Source organism: Cryptotermes secundus, unplaced genomic scaffold (assembly GCF_002891405.2).
Source record: "Cryptotermes secundus unplaced genomic scaffold, Csec_1.0 scaffold641, whole genome shotgun sequence".
NCBI classification, from domain to species: Eukaryota; Metazoa; Arthropoda; class Insecta; order Blattodea; family Kalotermitidae; genus Cryptotermes; species Cryptotermes secundus.
Genome location: NW_019720713.1, coordinates 175462 through 188629, shown reverse-complemented (window position 1 = coordinate 188629; position 13168 = coordinate 175462). Strand labels below are relative to the sequence as shown.

Sequence of the window (13168 nt, the reverse complement as noted above, 5' to 3'; positions counted from 1 at the left end):
ACTTCGGGAGGGTGTTCCTTATGTTAAAGTATGCCGATATAACCCAAAACACCTATGTCCGAAGTTGAACGATTACGGAGATGATGGCCCGAGAAAAGTGTGGTCTTCTGGCGGGTCCACGCACTATACCTGTCAGCTGAGACCTCGTTATCCGTTTGTCCTTGAGTGTCGTGATACGTACAGAGTACGTTGCGGCGGGGTCGTGATTAGTTGTGTGATGAGTTGCTGAAATGCCTCTTGTGTTTTCACACGTGGAATATTGTGATATGCATTTTGTGTGTGGATTTTGCGGTGGCAATGCACGTGCTGCTGTTGAAGAATACCAAAGGCGTTTTCCCGATCGAAGGATTACATGTTGAAGTGTATTTACGCGAATTCACCAGACATTGCGTGATACTGGTTCTCTTCCGAGTGTTTCTGTGCACTCTGAAACGGAGGATGTACGAATGATAAACATACGAGATGGTTCAGAGAATTCCGCATCTGTCCACTCGTAGAATGGCCTCCCGCATCTGCGATCACGTATGCAGGTGTGGCGAACTTTACATGATGAAGAGTTGTATCCTTACCATGATCAAAGGGTACAACATCTGGAACCAGGCGACCATGCTCAGCATATGGATTTGTGCCACTGGATGAAAGCTCATCCCGAACTGTTAAGCGTCATTTTATTCAGTGATGAGGCGTCTTTTACCCAGGACGGTGTAAAGAATTTACGAAATGTGCGTACGTGGTCCCATAATAATCCACATGAGATAATGGAAACGAAATTCCAAAAGAGATTTTCCTTGAATGTACGTTTAATACAGTTATGTGGTAGACTTATAACGCCGTCAGCCATGTTACGTCAGCGCTTGCCAGTCATGTGTCATGTATAGTGCTTGGAAACCCTAAGGACAATTATGACATGGCGATCGAGTATTTTGTACTTCAATTTTATGGCTTCACGTCACTCACAAGTTAGTTTGATGTTACGTACATTATTAACATTACAGAATCCACATATTCCTGCCAGTTTTAATATGTATTTTGTAATCAACAAGTGTGTAACAGTGGTCAAAGTTTGACACTTCTCTGGCCATTATCTCCGTAACCGTTCAACTTTGGACATAGGTGTTTTGGGTTATATCGGCATACTTTAACATAAGGAACACCCTCCCGAAGTTTGGTCTATTCCTCCTGGGACACTCTGTATATATATATTGTGACATGGATGGCACGGCGGGAAGTGGTAGTCGCGTGAACTCTGTGGTCTCGCGAGTGACGGCACATACCCTCACTCCTTCCATCAGTACGCAACGCTCTGTGGGCGGCCCCCTCACCCGCGGTGACTTGGCAGAGGAGCGGCTGTGTTGTTACCAAGGGATACCGCAGTTACTACGCAGCAGGAGACAACTCTCGACAGCGTTGCTAACAACACCGGTAAACACGGAGTCAGGCAACCCCGGTACCTATCACGTAACTGTTTTCTGTGTTGTCCGTGCCGAGGCTAAATAAGGAGCAGCGAACACTATTCAGTAGTGTTTAGTGAACCAGTTACTAGAGAGAGAATAACCAGTTAGTTATCAGCCGCCGAAGATAGTTGCAAGTCTAGCACTCGCCGGAGTGAATGGAAACATTGGAAGTATTTGTGATACTGCAGATGGCAGTACTTACCAATTTTCATATAATGAACCACCATAACCGCATATAATTGCGGGAATTCAAATTCGTTTGTTTGGTCGAGACCTGCGTGAAGTTTCTTCCGTCATTCATAGAGGCAGTAGTTACCGTGTTTCCCCTACACCAATCCCAGTTTTATCCCCCTGTCTCTGATTGGCTCACACTTATGCGATTCGATTAATTGTGATAGGTGTATAATGATCGATTCCTACCATTTCCAGACTATCTAGTTCATGTAGGATGTGTAGAGATGGCAGGTGTGCATCTTTCCCTTTCTCCCTATCCCAGTTTCTAACATCTGGTCGGGACGTTTGAATTGTTGATACATACATTTGTCAGTCGCAGTTTTTCTTGTACTTCCTGTTGTTGTTGTTTATTAAAATGTGAATGTAGTCCGTTAATTTGTGTGAAGGCATTTGTACCAAATTTGGACTTTTGAAGGGGTGGAAGCACCAGTAAATTTTTAAGAAACTGTACGTTAGTTGATAATTCGTTTATTCGGGGTTTTGTAGGTTAGAATGACTTCCATTATACCTACTCCATGAATATTTAGCATAATATCAAGTATTATCTTACACAAGCAGGGTTCATTATGCAGTTGAACGGTGGTTTAAGGATTCGCTTTTGATTGGGGACAGTTTGGCGCGTTGGTAACAATGGTATGTATAATATCTACTAACTCCAAATAATATAATGGTTTGGAATTCGGGGGTGGGGTGGGGAGCTTGTATTGTGGCGTTATATGTCGTATCATGCAGTGAGTGACAAAGTTCTGAATACAGACCCTTGGACTTGGAAAATTTTACCAGTGGTCAGTCAAGCATTGGAAATTGTGCCATGCTTCCTTCAGTGCATCTTTTCACTGAATTTATTTCATTTAGTAAACGTAAAAGGTTTACAAGGCCTCCGAAAACTAGATCGGATGATTTTGTATGGATGTAGTTTATCAATTTTCTGGGTCGTTTGATAAGTTTAATAAACCTCTGAGTCTTGTGGATCAAATATCAGAGGTCTCATTAGTAAAACAGAGGAAATAACTTTCTTTCAATTTAGATAATATCAGTCCGCAAGTTCTTTGTTTATCAGAGCATCATATGTGAGAGAACAATTTTGAGTCTTGTAAATATTGAAAATTATGTATCAGGGTCTTGCTTTTCTAGATGTACGTTTCAAAAAGGTGGTGTATGTATATTTGTTCATGAGGATATTCGTTTTTGTCAAGTTGATTTATTACATTTTTAAGTGGAAAAGAATTTAGAAATGTGTGCTGTTAAATTTGAATTAAATGGCTGGGTGTTAATTGTATTATGTTTATACAGATCTCTTGCTGGAGATTTTTGTCAATCCTTGGAATTGTTAGAACAAGTTTTATTATTGTACAAACCAACTACTGAGTTTTTGGTGTATGGAGATTTTAATGTTAACTATTTACTGAACGATAATCGGAAACAGCTGTTGTCAGTTTTATTAAGCACTTACAACATGATACATACTGTAAATTTTCCCACTAGATTACAAAATAATCATGCCTCAGCTATTGATAATGTCCGTAGATGAATCAAGATTATTTTCATGTATAATATTTCCTTTATCAAAAGCACTGTTTGATCATGATGCAGTGTCTTATACTCGATAAATATTTTGTTACTGTTAATAAAATCAATAATAAACTAAGAAATAAATTCAAATCTAGATTAATTATTTGTGAAGCTATCAATTATTTATCAGAACAGTTATCTAATGAAACATGGGGAGTAGCTTATCGTAATACTGACGTTAGCAGTGCTTTTAACACATTGTGGACCGGTGGTTTAAACATTTAAATCACCCTGGGGACCGGCGTTTTTAAACCTACTACCCTAACTTGTGCACTGTTCACTTTAAAAATTAATATAAAATCTCCTAATTAATTTTATGAACTGAAATTTTTGGAGAACACTTACCAGAGCTCCTAGAAGTGCTTGCGCATGTGATATCTCTGAAAACATTCCCCTTTGTGAAGAGGCATTACGCAGAATTTGCACATGTAGGCTGTTCTACTCTTCTTCTTGTGCTCTGCGCACACACGGCACTGCTTAGAAGGGTGTTTCTTCTTGCAATATTCACTCTTCACAATTTTCACGAGAATATGTTTCCGCATATCAACCGAGAGTCGGCCAGGGGAGTCTACTTGAGGCCTCTGTCGGGTGCGAACAGATGGCCCCAGCTGCACTACATCTGTGTCTGACGCAGGTACTGCCTCCACCGTGACGTCAGTAGCCCAAGCTTTTGCCAGTTTCAACAGAAATGCTTTGTATTTCAAAGTAGAATTTCTGTTCACCTTTTTGAAAACCGTAAATGAATTGAAAATTGCACAGTTTATAAGCCACAGTGCAACTTTCTTCGTCCATTTTACTGTTTTCCTAGGAAGGGAATAATAGGCCAAGAACTGGTTGGCCCTATCAACTCCTTTCATGAACATATTATACTCTGAAATACAAAGAGGCTTCTTTACTTGCCCGTGTCATCTTTGAACATCCACCATGCTCGAATTGTGAATAGTGGAAACCATATTCACAACGCGAGTATCCCTCCAGGACTGAAGAAGGATGTCCCCCTTCCGTCAAAGAAACTATCTCCAAAAAACAGTGACGCAAATTCAGACACGTCCGTTGGGTCTGATGGCATCTGCTTCACCCCTGGTTCACCAGTAAACTTTCCCAAAGTGGGGTTTTTGTCCACTTTATCCCATGTAGCTGTCCCGACACTCGCACTTTCAGCGGAGCTCTCACTTTCACTTGACACATTTTGGGCAGCCCTGTGGCCTCCGTCACTGTCACTGTCAGTGATAATGGCCTCGATATCAGAAGACGAAGCATGTGGCAAATATGATAGCTCATCGGAGAACATATCTAATATTTCCTGTCCTCCGAGAGATCGCAACTGCTTTCGTCTCTGAGCCATGTTGAACTGGTAGCTGCGTGGTTCATACATGCAAGCTTGGATTAGAACAAAACCAATTTTGTTTAGGTTGTGACAGGAAATGACTCTGGTCGAGTTACTAGATAAGGCAGCAATAATTCCCGAGGTCATCTACGCAGTAGTTACGATTCAACGAAGCCACACAGCGATATATAGCGTTTTGCAACATAACGTGACCGTAGAGGGCCATATGGCCCGACCGGTCCGCAACGCTTGGAAATGTAGAGGGCCATATGGCCCCTCCGGTCCACAATGTGTTAAGAAAATTTTATTAACATTTCTAAACATCTGTGATGACTTGTCCTATATCATGTATAATGATCCATGGATATGAAGTAAATAAATAAATATATAAATAAATAAACAAGTTTCCATATTGTTTACTTCAGTAACAACATGACAAAACTGGATTACTACTGGCATTAAAATATCTTGTCAACATAAAAGAATTTTATATAATATTAGTAGACATAGTAATGATCCAAAAATGAAACTTTGCTTTAAAAATTATTGTCTCATTTTAAGAAAAAGTAATTTGTCAAGCAAAGAAACCACATTATAATCAGTTAATTGATACTTCTAATAAGAGAATAAAAACTTCTTGGAATATCATAAGAAATGTATTTCATAAGTCCAGCATCGCTTTGTATGGGGCTGAGACTTGGACACTTAGGGCAGTAGATCAGAAACACCTGGAAAGCTTCGAAATGTGGTGTTGGAGAAGGATGGAGAAGATCAGTTGAACCGATTATGTGAGAAATGAAGAAGTGTTATTTAGAGTCAGTGAGCAAAGGAATATCCTACACGAAATAAAACGGAAGGTTAATTGGATTGGTCATATCTTACGCGGTAACTGCCTTCTAAAAGAAGTTATTGAAGGAAAGATAGAGGGGCGGATAGAAGTGACCAGAAGACGAGGAAGAAGACGTAAGAAGATGCTCGATGACCTTGGGGACAGAAGAGGATATTTTCATTTGAAGGAGAAAGCTCTAGATTACATCAAGTGGAGGAACTGTTTTGGAAGAGACTGTGGACCTGTCGTCTTGACAGATTACAGATGAATGAATGAATGAATGAATGAAGTCTACTAGATCCAATCACATGCCTTCTTCATTTAAAATGAATAACATGAATTTTCAGTTTGAGATGCAGCTGATGTTTTCAATGTGTATTTTCTGAATACAGCAGATAATTTACAAACACATATTGAATAGTAATTCACCTCTTGGATCATTAAAGAATGCTTATCAGACTGTTTTTCTGAGTATGAAAGTAATTCTTGTAACTAAAGGAGAAATTATTAGTATAATTTGTTCCCTAAAATCAAAGAAGTCTTCTATGATTGTATCACATCAAAAATATTAAAATTGTATAGCATGGCTATAAGTGAGCATTTTACTTATATTTGCAACATGTCTTAATGACTGGTGCATTTCCTGATCCTTTGAAGTATACAGTCATGTAGCCTTTGCATAAAGAAGGTGATAAAACTGACATAGCAAACAATAGACCTGTTTCTTTGTTGATTGTATTTAGTAAAGTTTTAGTAAAAACTGTGTACCATAGGTTAAATCAGCATTAACAAGTGAATAATGTATTGGTGCAGGAACAATTTGGTTTTAGGAAAGACTTATCAACTGATCATGCTGCTTTTTTCTTACCACTGACATACTTCAAGCCTGGAATGATAAACTTCTAACTGTTGGGATTTTTGTGACCTTGCCAAGGCGTTTGATTGTGTTAATCATGAGATATTGATATCCAAATTAGAGTATTATGGTGTTCAGGATTGTAATTTAAATTGGCTTAAATCCTATCTGTTAGATAGAAAAGAGAGAGTGCATCTCAGAATTGACAATGATCATGATTATTTCTTGAAATTGGAAAGGGTTAAGCAAGGTGTTCCCCAGGGGTCGGTCTTAGGACCATTTCTGTCTCTTATTTACATGGTGCAAATGTATATTAACAACTTGCCATTATGCATCAATAAATTTGCCAGAGTTTTTCTCTTTGCAAATGACACCAGTATTTTGGTCACTGGAAAAAATCATTGTGCGCTTAGGGACAAAGTTGCAGATACTTTGTCTCTCATTGTAAATTGGTTTATAGCGAATAAGTTGGTCTTAAATAGTAACAAAACTAATATTATTAATTTTGCTCCTAAACAGTTTGCTAACTTTGCTGGCAGTATCCTTTGGAAACGTAATGAATGCAGTCCCTGTAATAAATTTGTTGGGTATACAAATTGATAATAAATTGAATTGGAAGAGTCATGTGGAATACATCCTTCCTAAACTCATTTCTGCTATTTTTGTAATTAGGAGTTTATCTTATTTTATGAATTTAAAAACCCTGCGAATGGTGTATTTTTCTTTTTTTTTTTTATTATTTTTCTTACTCATTCTATCATTAAGTATGGAGTAGTCCTCTGGGGCAGTTTGACTAATAATTTTAGAGTTCTTAAATTACAAAAGAAAGTAATAAGGATCATATTCAGAGTGGGACCCAGAGATTCATGTAGACGTCTTTTTGAGAAATTAGATATTTTACCATTGTCATGTGAATATATTTTTTATTTGATGTTGTTTGTGATAGATAATCAAAATAATTTCTGTTCAGGTTCAGAGGTTCATGGCCTGAACACTAGAGGCAAAAATCAAATTTATATTCCAACTTCAAATATTTCTGTTTTCCAGAAGGGCACTATGTTTACTGGTATTAGGTTATTTAATAGATTGCCAAAGACCATTGAAAGTCTTAGAAAGGATAGAATCAGTTTTAAAGATAATTTATTTTCATATCTCATGAATAACTCATTTTATACAGTTGATGAATTTTTGGAGCATGTACTAAATAATTAGTTAAGAGTGTTTGTTTAGCTTTTTATTGTCCTTCTGCTTTGTTTGTGTTATGCTTGTGTCCCGTTTCATGCCCATTGTATTTTGGACTTGTGAAATGTATGTATGTATACAACTAGGCCAATATATTGTATAATTCATAATTTTTACTCCTGATAGCCTCTCAGTACAGACAGAAACATTTAACCAACTGCCATGCCCCTTAAATTCACTCTACTGTCATGCTATGAAACCAGTTAATTTAAGTGCCTTTTATACCTTACATTTCACTATTAAGGACATCAAGGAGAATAAGATGGATGGGGAAAGTATGAAATGAGAGAGATGAGAAGTGCATACATTTTTGATCGCATAGTAAGCTCAGATTATATTCTGGGAGTGACACAGGTAACAGATGTAACAACTAAGCATAATCCATATGTTCCATACATAAATACCACATCTGTCTTTGATAATTACTAGCAGCAGCTAATTAGAATGTAGTTTGAATTTGCGGCACATAACAGAGAAATGCCTTAAAATTTTATTACAAAACTAATACAGTTGATTTATACTACAAAGTGCCATTCAGTTCAGAAAGTTTATACATATAATTAGAATGTATGAAGTGTAAGTAAGATAGATGGTGTTCTAAACATTTTAGTATGATCTTTAAACTGTGAAAAATTTTAATGTGTTAGTAGATGTTTGTGATAAATACTGAAATTTATCTTATACTCTGTGCAGAGAGTCATTGATAAGCTGATAGTTACTGAAGTAGCTAAGAAATCGATTTCCATGTTTAAAAGGTCCTGTCATTGAATCCTCTCATGAACCAGAAGAATTTATTTCTACCTGTACACTCAGTTTACTTTAAGACCCACATTAATATTATCCTCCTGTATGTGCCTAGGTCTCTTAAGTAGTCTCCTCCCCTCATATTTCCTGATTAAAATGCTTCATGCATTTCTCTTTTCTTCAAGCCTGCTTTGTCCATCTCAGCCTTCCTGATGGTATCCATAATACAGACTCTGTATGTTGGAAAGTACAAATTCTATAGCTCTTCCGTCTGTAGTCTTCTCCATTCTCTTATTACTTTCTCTCACCTATGTTAAAATGTTCTTAAGCACGTTGTTCAGAAACACCTTCAATTTTAACTTGTAATTTGAAAGAATGTTTCAAGTATGTAACAGTGTTAAACTCAGTTGAGAGGAAAGAGATAATGGCAAAGTTTGGTACTTTATTTAATTATTTATTCATAAATTCACAGGTTCATTGGTGAAAGGTATCTGGAGTTTGTGCTGCCAGAGTTGGACACACGGATATTTCAGAGCTAAATCAGTGGGAAATAAAGAGGAAATTGAAGACACCTGGATTAGAAAATAAGAGAATGACTATCCATTCCTTTTCAGAATTTGAAATGCGGAGACAAGGAAATAATTAAAAAAAAAATGATTTCTTCTTGTGTTGGTGAAATTTCTCCTAATTTATGTCACAGCTGTCAACATAGCAGTCAGCCACCTGATGCACAATCTCAGAGGCTAAATGAATTGTGTCCAGGAAACAGGGAATTGCAAGATGATATTGGTTTTAAGTTTGAAGAGAATTTGCATATCCCTCAGCTGCAGCCACCAACTTGGAAGGCTGATACTAAATATGATTTATTAACACTTTATGCTAACCTTCCAGAAGCAGATGTATATTTCAGTGAGTGTCTAGAGGCAGAATGGACAAAATTGATTACACTTCAGCTACAGTCGCATGTACAGTTAGAGAAGAATAATATACAGCTATTATTAGCAAGGAACCAGGTCATGAAAGCCCAATATGATAGAGAATATCAGGAGTTGATTGTGGAACTGGAGGCTGTAAAAAGTGACATCATGCAGTATGAAGACTATATAAGCAGTAAATGTTACAGCTTTAACAATGAGACATGGGAATACTTGAAAAACGTTGGACGTAATGAACTGCGAAGCAGGAAACAGATGTATCTGCAACAGAAGATGCACCTGAAGCAAAGAAGTATAAGTTGTTGGGAGGAAATGAAAATATATTACCAAATAATGACTTATTTGAAAGAAGAGGAGATCAGACGACAACAAAGAATGGCAGAATGCTCTACAAATATGTTACATCACAGAAAGCTTGGAAGGCATTTGCTTCAAAATGTTTTGAATAGGGTTACAGAAGAGCAGAAGGAAATTGCTACAAGAAAATGTTTGGTACTGAATGAAATGAAGGCAAACGGTCTCTCACAACAGAACAACACACACTGTATCCTGAAAGTACAGAAACTGGGGTGTACATTTGATTTTATGCTAAAACACAGGGTTTACAGTTGTGGAAATGTTTGTGCATATAATGACATGGTTGATATATTTGAAAAGAGAGTACCATCCCCTGAAACTCCACAAAGCATACACTGCATGCAGACACTGTTAATAACTGCATTGGAGAACTACAATGCTCGACTTGACCAAGAAATAGCGTTATACTGGAAGAAGCTAAAACATACAGCTTCCACTGAGAAGGAAGGACAGAAAAGATTAGAAAAGGATGAAATATGTTCACCTGTTCTTCCAGAATTTTCTGATTCAAAAGGAGCTTCAGAGACTGCACCCTTCGATCTTAGTATCCTGCCTGGATCTGCAGATCATAACCATGAAGAAATTTCGTTTGAATTCACAATGAACAAAGTTCCTGAAGTTAAAGCTGTAAACAACGAAGAAATGAAGATATATTCACAACCAGTGTTGCAAGTTTCTTCTGTGTTCAGAGAACAACCAGATGATTCGGATATTCAAAACACTCCTAGTATGGCACTAGAAGGGACAAGTGAATCAACTCAAACAGAAAAAAGGAAACAGGTTAAACCACTGAAAGACAAAGCTGAGAAATTGGGATTCAAGCAGCAGGAATATGACGCACACAAACTATGGAAGATGAAACCAACAGCTGAAAGGAGAGCAAAGATGGCAGGCATGAAAAAAGATACTTCGTTGGCAGAATTGCTAGAGAAAAAACTTACGTTACATATCACTACCACAGGCTCAGAATTGTGTGAAATTAGGAAAGAGAATGAAACGCTGAGGAATAAATTAGATAAAATCTTGAGCACTTTACAAATGAAAAATGATAATAATGAGCAACTGGATAACAAAGGGAAAAAACTACTAGATGAAAGTGAACAATTTACCACACAGAATGACAAAATTGGTTTACAACTTCCATCAGTTGAGAATATGGATTGTGGAGGTAAAGGAGCATGGATAACCCAGGAAGAAAGTAGAGCTATGTCTTCAAGAAACGGAGAGAAAGCTAAACTGCAACATTTATCACAAGACCATATGGTTACAGGAACAAAACAAGAGAATATTCCAGCACAGAAGGACAAGCCTGAATGGCAGCTTCATTCAGATGGGGTTCCAAGAGCCAGCACATCCAGAACAGAGATCAAAGAGGATTTCATGGCACACGAGAATCTTGGACTGCAGTCTCATACTGCACAAGTTTTAGTTCTAGGAGGCAAAGATGCAGATGCAAATAAGAAAGGGACCCAAGAGAAAATTACTGTGCATGGTGTTGAAGTTGGCTTACAGATTTCATCAGATGAAGACTTCTGTCTAGGAGATGAGACAGAAGATCATGCAGCCAGGAGAAGAAATAAGATGTTGATCCAGAAACTTAGCCTGTTACTTGATTGTATTAAAGAAGATGATAGGCCTGTATCAGAGCATTTTGTAAGGCATATAAAACGCATAATAAATGTAAACAAGTTGGTGTCACCTCCACTGATGAAGAAACTGATTGATACAATCACAGCAAGATCCCAGCGATTGGTTACACTCCATCATGGAAATACTACATTGGCTGTTAAAGCTGAGGTAAGAATCCTTTTAATTGCTTATAGTTACCCATGAAAATCTAAATTGTATATCTTAACCAGATTTTTTTATTTTTCCACATATAGATTCATTTTTGTTCTGATGGTGCTTTGCACATTGACGTACTGGAAGCTGTCATTTGTATGTTTGATTTTATAGTTTTATGAAAGTTAACAGTAGATGAAGGAAAAGCATTTCACCTGCTGCTTACTCTTTAATCTTGAAAATGGTGGCAATATGTTCTCCTGAAATATTGGTAAACTTGTACGAGACTACAGGGCTGTCTATACATTTTTTTTATATCAAGGAATAGCCCTTGTTACAATGCCATAAACTTATAAAAGATTCTGTATTATGGTTACTTACACATTTTTAGGAATTTGGTCAAGATTCTGGAGCAGAAAAACTGGAAGATTTGGAGATAAGTTCAGATACAATGGACTCTGGTGACTATTCATCTAGTAGTACAGATTCTGAATGTTCCCTGTCGGAATCTTCATACTCAGACTTTTGTTGACCCAAGGACATGGTGCATTTGTGAGCACTTTTTCCATTAAGACAGATTCTTTATGGGACTGTTTAACATTAACAGTTCTTAGTTGGTACTTATCAGTGTGTTCACTTCCATATGCAGGGATTTTATTTACAAATTCCTGCTGCATACACAGATATCATTCAATGCAAAACAGTTTTTATAGACAAGACTTAATGTTTTATGCCTCAAAATAGATGTCAACATATGTCATGTTCTTAGTTTCAGCATTATGAACTGTTATCAGTTATAATTCAGGCATACCCTTAATGCCTTCTGCTATTGAATTAGAGGTACCTTATGTGCCTGTTCCTTCAGTCAGGGTATTGGGGACATATATGCGAGGTGAACACATACATGGTGCTAAGGGTCTGCATGGAATCATATATTAGATAATGTAGTGCCCTGTCAGTATGCTGTGACATACAATCTTACATACATAGCTTCATTACAGTGTTATTGTATAGAGTCAAATTTTCTAACATGTTTTTATTCAGAATATTTTTTGGTGTATAAGACATTCTTCCCTGAAAAGTGCTCAGTAGAATTTCTGTCCTTTTATGAAGTCAACACAGTCAACTCTTGAAGTATCACAAGTCCAAAAGGACCAAACTTTCTTAAGCATTGGAATAATGGAGAAGTGATGGCAGGTACATGAGATAGACCAAAAAATAAAATAATGTCAAATTATTAAGTAAATGTTAATATTTAATCATGGAAATTACCATTAATTGGTGTTGTCAGAAGTATTTTCTGTGTCACATTGCACTGATGTATGTTTTCATCAGTACCAAAACTTTTTTGTTCTAATATTAAATTCTGGAAACAAGGTATGTCTTGTACATTAACAACTACAGTAATGAGATACATAAATGATACAATGAATTGTGATGACATTTTAAATGTAAATCATAGTTCTAAAAGTTACTGGTGTTGGGTACAAATAACCATATACAAAATAAGGCAGTGACTAGATACAGTGCAGACCATACATTGGCGCTCTTCCTGTTTCTTGTGTGGTGTATAACAGTCGCTGATTTTTCATCTCAATAAATGTAAATATATTTTATTAGTGTTAACTCATTCACCCATGGAGCTGAGGCCTTATTCAGAAGCCACCAATTCTGCAGCTACTCCAGAGCTTCCCAGAATTTTATGGAACCCAAAGGTTCATTATTGTGTTCACAAGAGCCCTCCACTGGTCCATATCATCAGCCAGATCAATCCAATCCATATCCCATCCTATCTCTCTAAGGTCCATTTTAATATTGTCCACCGACCTATGTCTT

At 37.1% G+C, this 13168-nt stretch overlaps 1 protein-coding gene across 3 annotated transcripts; it reads left to right on the top strand.

Moving 5' to 3' along the window:
• Positions 1-1954: 1954 nt before the first annotated feature.
• Positions 1955-12948, top strand: LOC111871938. 3 transcript variants are annotated; one of them, XM_023865374.2, is made up of 3 exons: positions 1955-2135; positions 8731-11347; positions 11724-12948. In XM_023865374.2, exons 2-3 carry the CDS (start codon positions 8912-8914, stop codon positions 11862-11864), a joined length of 2577 nt encoding a protein of 858 aa, XP_023721142.1. In that variant the 5' UTR covers positions 1955-2135; positions 8731-8911; the 3' UTR covers positions 11865-12948. The 3 variants fall into 3 exon arrangements, with proteins under 3 accessions (XP_023721142.1, XP_023721135.1, XP_023721145.1); XM_023865367.2 differs by having other exon boundaries at positions 1955-2321; XM_023865377.2 differs by lacking the exon at positions 1955-2135 and adding an exon at positions 2375-2473.
• The last annotated feature ends 220 nt before the right edge of the window (positions 12949-13168 follow it).

What these genes read in the sequence shown, in the direction of transcription:
- LOC111871938 (XM_023865374.2), top strand. Translation starts at nt 8,912, where the DNA reads ATGATTTCTTCTTGTGTTGGTGAAATTTCTCCTAATTTATGTCACAGC. An exon ending in CATTGGCTGTTAAAGCTGAG is followed by an intron (nt 11,348 to 11,723) that starts GTAAGAATCCTT and finishes ACACATTTTTAG; the next exon opens with GAATTTGGTCAAGATTCTGG.